The sequence below is a fragment of the Anneissia japonica genome, unplaced genomic scaffold (assembly GCF_011630105.1).
Source record: "Anneissia japonica isolate Jap-2015-1 unplaced genomic scaffold, ASM1163010v1 scaffold288016_len413324_cov198, whole genome shotgun sequence".
Taxonomy (NCBI): domain Eukaryota; kingdom Metazoa; phylum Echinodermata; class Crinoidea; order Comatulida; family Comatulidae; genus Anneissia; species Anneissia japonica.
Genome location: NW_022739618.1, coordinates 404,923 through 413,086, shown reverse-complemented (window position 1 = coordinate 413,086; position 8,164 = coordinate 404,923). Strand labels below are relative to the sequence as shown.

Sequence of the window (8,164 nt, the reverse complement as noted above, 5' to 3'; positions counted from 1 at the left end):
CGATTACTATGCCTAATATTAATAACTAGCTCATTTTTACATTCATTTGGTGCTCTGCCATTTTGCAGGTCTTATGGCATCCAGTATTTTAGAGCTGCCTATTCTCAGCTCTTCTCTTAATTTGAAAATAACTGTCACTCTGTTTCATTTGATCAGTGATGAAGAAAAACGCGCTCTTCCTTACTCTCTGTGCTTTTCCCAGAAGCGTTTTTAGTAGGCCTAGGTAATTATGCAAAACCCAGGCCTAATTAAAAAATTAAAATTGCCATAGTATGTAACTCAAGTTAAAATAACACTTTTCATTACTCGTGGAGCTTAATCAAATATTATATGTAATTTTAAATGACCCATTGGTATTAACATGGTAACATCAATGTATTTTTAAAAATTAGACAGCGACGTTCTCTCAGAAGTTGTTCTGTAGACGTTTATCTGTTGACCTTTTGACCTCCTGAATTCTGCAATGAGATTTTCGGGTCGATTCAGCCGAGACGGCCCGAGTGGATTTTCATGTAAATGTTTCGTACGGGGAAAAAAATCGCTGCCGTGAATGGGGCTTTAAAGCCCCATTCCCGGCAAAATTTCAGTTTTTAAGAAAAATCTAATTTTTTTATAATGTTATAAAGATTTATAAATATAATACGGAATTGCTAGTTTAAATGAATTTAGACATTCCTAAGAATAAAAAAAATGTAAAATAAGACTGAAATTTGATTTTTTGTGTTCCACACAAAAAAATTAATGCGGATGAATTTTTCATGTTGATTTTGTGATAGGTCGTGAGAAGAAATATCGTAGGCGCCGAAAACATTAGCCTATCCAATGCTGCTAGGCTAGGCCTAGCCTTACCTCGATTTAGGTTCTGTTATCACACATAAAAACAGCCGACATGATATTTTCCGTTGCTAGTATTGACACTTGTGAATATAATATTTCACAGGAATTATTTCAAATTTGTTAAAAAACTGATTCTGACTGAGATTTAGACACTTAAACAAACATATCTCAGCCTAACCGAACAACCGCATTGTGCGAGCTGCGAAGTACAAAAACTAATCTCATTAGAGAGGGCGCACTTTATTGACTGTATAAAGTATAAATAAAAGCGAGAGTATTCCAGTGGATGCGATCTACAACCTCTGAATTTGCCTAGTAACGATGAATTCGTCGAGAAAATGGTAATATTTTATGAGAAATAGTCTGTATTTCTCATTTTTTTTTATTCTTTTGCGTAAAACTAAAATTCATGCCAATATTTTTCCATGATTTATAAAAATTGGAGTGATGCAAATGCATATTTTCTAAAAAAAGTCAGTTTTTAGTGAAATTTTGCCGGGAATGGGGCTTTAATGTGTAGGCATATTAACAGTTAAATTAGAACAGTGCGAGATAAATAAAGTAACACGCTCACATATGAGGGTTGAAGCTAACCTATCAATACCAGATTACTCACACCACAACAATAATGATAAATTACTATAGATTTTATGAATTGATTATGAATTATGATTCTGATAATGGTGTATTTACATTAATATTAATGTAATATTTCCAAATATGGTTTCAGGTAATGTTTATGGCGGAGAACTGATAATGGCAGAAGAATCTGAAAGTGATGATATTTTGTTTAGATCTGGAGAACACTTCCGTGAAGAAGTGGAAAGTAAGACAGACAGTGTGTGGCTCATTAAGGTAAAAATTGTTATTATTCTTATTCTTTTATTGCCAAACAAACAATTATACAGAAAATGAAAAACAAGACTAACTGAGCTGATTGGCAGGAACACAAATGTGGACACTATAACAAAATATCTGTGTCCCTCATCAACCCAGTTTTACATAAAAATAAACCTATATATATATATATACAAATAAAATGGTTAATTAGAATAGAAATGACTAATGAAATTATTAATCAGATTATAAAATTTTACAAGTAGGATTATAACATTTTACAAGTCAAATTAAACACATTATACAGTATAAATAGAGAGAAAAAAATATTTCTATTAGCATTATATTATTATTTTGTAATGTGTTTGGTTTTTTTTTTTTCAATATTTTTATTTCAATATTGTGTTTATATATTCTTTTAGTTTCTTGTTTTTCTTTTAGTATTTAATCTTTATTCTATTAATATTGTAATTATTATTCGTTTTCTTGGATGAAATTCATCTGGTTGCTATTATCGGTGTTTTTAATTGTATTTTATTTTTAGTTTATCCAAATTGATTTACTCACTTTTAAGATTTTTCGGCCATCTCCATTAGTTAACTGACATGTTATCACATTCTACTTTTAAGCTTTTCTTGATTATACCGTTGTATGTATGTATATGGTTATGTATAAGTATGTGTATATATAATATGTATGTATATATGTGTGTATGTGTATATATGTATATGTATATATATATATATATATAGGTATGTGTATATATATATGTCTGTATGTATATATATATATATATATATACTGTATATATAAGAACCAGAGCTTTCGGACAACACTAGTCCTTCCTCAGTGGCGAGTGAGTGAGAGGGTTGAAAAAGCCAGAAAGTATAAAGTGAGAATTTCATGCAAGCATGATTAGAAACAATAGGCTAGGTGGGATTAGAATAAACAGCCTAAACAAGTAAACAGGAAGGCCAAATATATATATATATATATTTATGTGTGTGTGTGTGTGTGCATGTGTATGTATACAGTACCCATGTACGGATACCGGTAGGCATTTTTATAAATGTGTATTCTTTTAATGATTTGCTATGTTGTGACGTTAAATTAAACTTTTTTTTTCTCTCAATATTTTTCTTATTGGATTGTGTTTACCTAGGTGTGTGTGTGTAAGTTTAGGCCTATAGTACTGTACAGAAAAGTAGGTCTGTATTGCTGTATCTGCTTTGTATTTATATACTTTAAGTAGTTTAATTTAAGTTTAATTGTTAAGTTATGATAAGAAGGGGCTTTCAAATTTTGTGCTTGTGCTTTTTGTATTTTTTTTCTTATTTTTTTAAATGTAACTTCTTTTTTGTAATTTTGTTGGTCTTGAACGCACCGTCAATTGACGAGTGCCACTGTAACAAAAATGTAAGTTCAATAAATTATTATTATTATTATAAGACAACATATCACATGACAGAATCACATGACAGAGTCACTGAAGACAGAAGAAACAACTTCCTAAAATGAGTACAAATCAATTCAATTGAAAGTAATTAAAACATAACGCTCGTTTGTATTTTTGAAGGTTATACCTCCAGGTCGTCGAGGATTATTGCCTCCAAATTCATGGAAAACCGTAAAAAGAAAGGTGTCATATTTTGGAATACGTACTGGAATCTTTAAATGTACTTTAGATTTAAGGTGAGAGCAATGTTTTTTCATATGCTGTACAGTAGGCCTATGTGTCATGATTGCTCCCTCTTTTAATAGGCAAACCAATCCATCTGAGTGGATCTGCAGTGCATTAGTTGGGTTTGCGAACTTGTTTGGGAAATTCAAAGTGGGGAGGGGTTTGCCAGTAAAAAGGTGGGTTTGCTTGAAAAGGGGCTTTGCCCGAACCATAAAACCCCCCCCCCCCCCCCCCCCCCCCCAACCCAATGAAAATAACAACTACAATACATGGGCTGCAGAAGCGGTCTGGTAGCTGGTCAGATAGCTGACCTACCATTTACTCTAGTAATGAAAAAATAAAAATTTCTCCTAATTTTTACTTATCAGTGGCACATTTTGTTAAATTATTAATATGTTTATTGAGTGCAACAAACAACAAAGTTGGGCTGTTGATGACACAAACTTTAGCAAGATTTGTACGGTGTATTTCAATGTTAATAAAGTACTAGTGTAGTTACGGTAGAGAAATAGCACTTCAGCTAAAATGTGGTCTGAAATTTTAATGACTGTCAAATAGACTATTTGTCTGTATGACCATATATCACCAATATTACAGCAGTTACACTGGCTTCCTGTCAGACAAGTATAGACTACAAGGTCCTTCTTGTCATCTTCAAAACCGACAGGCACCAGATTACATCACATCACTCTTGCAGTCCAAGCAGTCTACTGAATCAAATCGTATGGTGGAAGGGCATTTTCTGTTCATGGGCCTTTCCTGTTCATAGGCCATTCCTGTGGAACAAGCTTTCTAGCAATATTGAACAGTCTTAAATCCCATCTAAAAACTTACTTATATTCAAACAAGCGTTCTATTAAACATTTTTGTAACAATTTTTAAAATACTGTATAATAAAATTAAAACCATTAATAAATAATTATATACTGGTGCTGTATGCCAGCATTCTGTAAAGTATTCTGAGATTGATTTATTGCTTATTGGCACTACACAAAAATTAATTATTTATTGATTATTATTAATATTATTACAGTCGTTTTAGAATCTTTAGATTGCTATTCCCGAGTGTCTAGAATAATATTAATAATAATAATAATAATTAACTATACTTCCTATGTCTGTTTGAACAACAGAACATAAGGCTTTTCCCTATTGCTTTAATGAGAAATGAAGTTGAAATTGCAACAAAAAGAAAAGTCGTTAAAAGGTATAAAATCTATAAAAAAAATTAAAAAAAACATTAAGAAAAGCAATATAATTTTAATGAAATGGAAAAAAATGAAGTGGGAAAAAAACCAAGTTTGCGACGTTATTAGTGAGACTTGAACTATGGCTGCAATGGTAATAGCGAGGTGCATCGTGACCCTTAACCATTGCGCGCCATATGAGCTGACCTTGCATAGGAACGTGCATTTTCAGTTCATAGCGATTCAGTGACTGAAAGCAAAATTGTTTATGTATATCGTGGTAGTTTTTAGTTTAACCTAACTGTAACTGGTTTAAGCGCTTTAGAAAATGCAAATTGCGTTTAAATAATTTAATCAACTGTCATCAAAAAATCTTTAAATGGTCCTCATATCCACACCCTACTGCGGATTGGATCATTTCTTCATTTCACCTTAAAAAACTTTTCTGCAAAGTGTCATTTTTTTCCATCTATATTTGGGACATAAGAAATTTAAATGACCCTCTAATTTACACCCCAACCTGGATCGTCCCCTACACATCATAATATCTTCCTTGTAACTTGGGTTAAACTTTCCCGAAAGTTTTATTCGGATCAATTGAACCGTTTTTGAAATATCTGGTTTGGGACGTTTTCCTTTAAATTGTCCTCATATTCACACCCAACGCCGGATCACCACGAAAATTCAGTCATTTCTTTACTGGACCTTTACAAACTATTATAAAAAGTTACATTTACACCCATTGAAAACTTTTTATAGATATTTTTATAGATATTTACGTCTGGGATCTCAAAAATTTAATAAAGTACACCCCTGACTGATTTGTCGCCAACACATAATACTATCTTTCTTGTAACTTGGTTGAATATTCCTGAAAGTTACATTCAGATCAGGTGATCCGTTTTTCGAAATATGTGGTCTGGGACATTTTGCTTTCAATGGTCCTCAGATCTACACCCTACTCCGGATCATCACAAAAATTTATTAATTTCTTTACTCGACCTTGACAGACTGTTATACAAGGTTTAAATTATACCGATTGATATTTAGGTCTGGACCTTCAAAAATTGAAATGACCTCCCATTTAGACCCTTGACTGATTCGTCGCTGGCACATAATAATTTGTTCCTTGTAACTTGGTTAAACCTTTTCCAAATGTTTCATTCTGATCAGTTGATCCATTTACGAAATATGTGGTCTGGGACGTTTTCCTTTAACTGGTCCTCTGATCCACACCATACTGCGGATCATCACAAAAATTTAATCATTCTTTTACAAGACCTTTACAAAGTACTATAGAATGTTTCATTTAGACCCATTGGTTTTTTTAAAGAGAAATTTAGGTCTCGGTCCTCAAAAATTGAAAAGGCCCTCAAATTTACACCCTTCACTGGATCGTCAATAACACTTAATATTTCTTCCTTGTAACTTTATTAAACTTTCCCTTAATTTTCATTAAAATCAACTAGCGGTTTTTGAAATATCCGGTGTAGACTGTTTGACCTTAAATCACTTTAGTTGGTCTTGACATGCAGGTTGACACTAAATATTAGGAGGCACATCCTCGATATATGGCCTATGCTTCGGCAAAGCACGGAAAAATTCTAAGCATGAGAAGTGACCAAAGTGATGGCCAGAAAAAAACAGTGCAAAACGATAGGAAAAATATGCAAGAAAAAAGAAAAAAAAAATCAGAACAAAAACAATGGCTTTTCTCAGTACTGCTGGGAAAAGCCAATAATAATTCGCCTCCAAGATAGAGCGGTGTTTAATTTATTATAATGACTTCTTTGAAAGCCATTTATTAAACTCAAGTTCATGAAAACTTCCCTAGTTGAAACTTAGTCAATCTCTCTATATGTTTTTTTTTTTTATGTTTAGAAGTGCTAAATCCTATAAAAAATCCCAACCTCTGCCAAAACCATGGTGGGGCTGAGGCTGATGTCAACTTTCCTGCCTGACCAATGCCTAAATATTTTTGCCGCCCCAGTAATAATAGCTAATATTATAATAATAATAATAATCCAGGTATAATTAATCTATTTATTTACATATTTTACCTATTTCATTTTAGATTCTGTTTAGAGAAAAAGTGGATTAAACCAAGCATCCTCCTGGCAATGGAAACCTCTAAAGACTATGTTACAATGTTTCATCATTATAAACCAAGCCAGCCCGCATACATACTGGACTGGATAAACATCCACCTGAAGTTAAAAATTACAATACTATCCAATCATGGTGCTGCCCGGAAATGGATGGAATCGGCAGAAAGATTTTCAAAATACATTCATGTTGCATATTATTCAAAAATTGATCAACTACCACTATTTTACTCCTCACTCGGTGTAAAATTCGCTGGAAGAATCAAGTTTGCATTTATGTCAACGAATCCAATGGAATTATCCACGATGGAAAGGTCTCAAAATGATACTTTAAAAGTCCCATCTATATTAGTTATAACTCCAGAAGGTACCTTACTTTATGGTAAATGCCCCGGTGAATTTGTATCATATGCAGGGCTTGGGCTTTACTTAAGTACACTATCACTCGACCTTACTGATAGCGATGCAGCTATTTGGAGTTTCATAGTTGTGAATGTTATCTGTTTTTTTGAATTCTGTATAACACAAGGTGGGATTTTTAAACGAATCATTTGCACAATCAAGTTGATTTTAATATCAAATTTTTTTCTTTATGTATTTTGGATATCAGTCTTGTTCCTTGAAGTTTTGTTTCTATCAATTCTTGAAGCCTTTTGGTATTTTGCCAACAACCTCCTTGAAACATTGCAACTATCATTACTTGAAATGTTCAGGGAAATCCATCACAAATTTGTTATATCGAATATAATGTGCTATATACGGCATGATATTCTTGTTTACTCCAACAACATCAAATTTCTCTTGTTTATAACATATTGCTTTATTATCGGTTTAATTGAAAAATTTCTTATGAGATCAACAGTGGTCCCACAAGAATCAATTGCAGCCGCAAGGCCCCCTGGAGCCACTCATCGAAATAATGCCCGTATGGAGGAAGCAGTACCGGAAATAGAGGGAGATAGACGTACAGCTACACAACCTGTAAATTTACACCATCTAATAAATTTACGCCATCTAATGAACTTACACCAGGTATATCTCGCAATAAACAGAGTAGTGGGGGAAAGCAGGGATCAGCTGATTGATGAATTTATTGTAAATATGGTTCTTGAAACAGATTATATTTCAGAACTAAAAAGATGGAAATACTGCAGTATGAACGTGAGGGATTGTCACCAATCACTTGGTATGCTGTGTGGGCCACGTGAACAAATGAATGTTGAGCTGAATGCAGATACTCTTGGAACAATAAATGAATTCCAACCTAATGTGTCCCAGGAGCAACGTGAATTGTTTAAAAGATTTATATCAACAGAGTGCGTCATATGTCAATATGATTATTACCACGGGGAGCTTATTTGTGGGTTACCATGTGGCCATTCATATCATGATGGTTGCATTTTAATTTGGCTGAGAGGTGACCACCATCGTTGCCCATCCTGTCGAAAGCCAGCTTATAGCCAGGGGAACTTTTTATGGTTTTGGAGAACCCCCCTTTTCCAGCAAATCCCCCCTCC

General features: G+C 33.3%; 1 protein-coding gene across 1 annotated transcript in view; it reads left to right on the top strand.

The window, feature by feature from the left end:
* Window positions 1-1,567: 1,567 nt before the first annotated feature.
* LOC117117962 (E3 ubiquitin-protein ligase RNF103-like) overlaps window positions 1,568-8,164 on the top strand; it is a gene marked incomplete at its 5' end in the record, with an annotated part of 6,958 nt that continues 361 nt past the window's right edge. Inside the window, 3 exons of the mRNA XM_033262462.1 lie at window positions 1,568-1,692; window positions 3,251-3,366; window positions 6,617-8,149. Coding sequence (XP_033118353.1) covers window positions 1,568-1,692; window positions 3,251-3,366; window positions 6,617-8,149 — 1,774 coding nt within the window. The remainder of the gene's footprint in view (window positions 1,693-3,250; window positions 3,367-6,616; window positions 8,150-8,164) is intronic.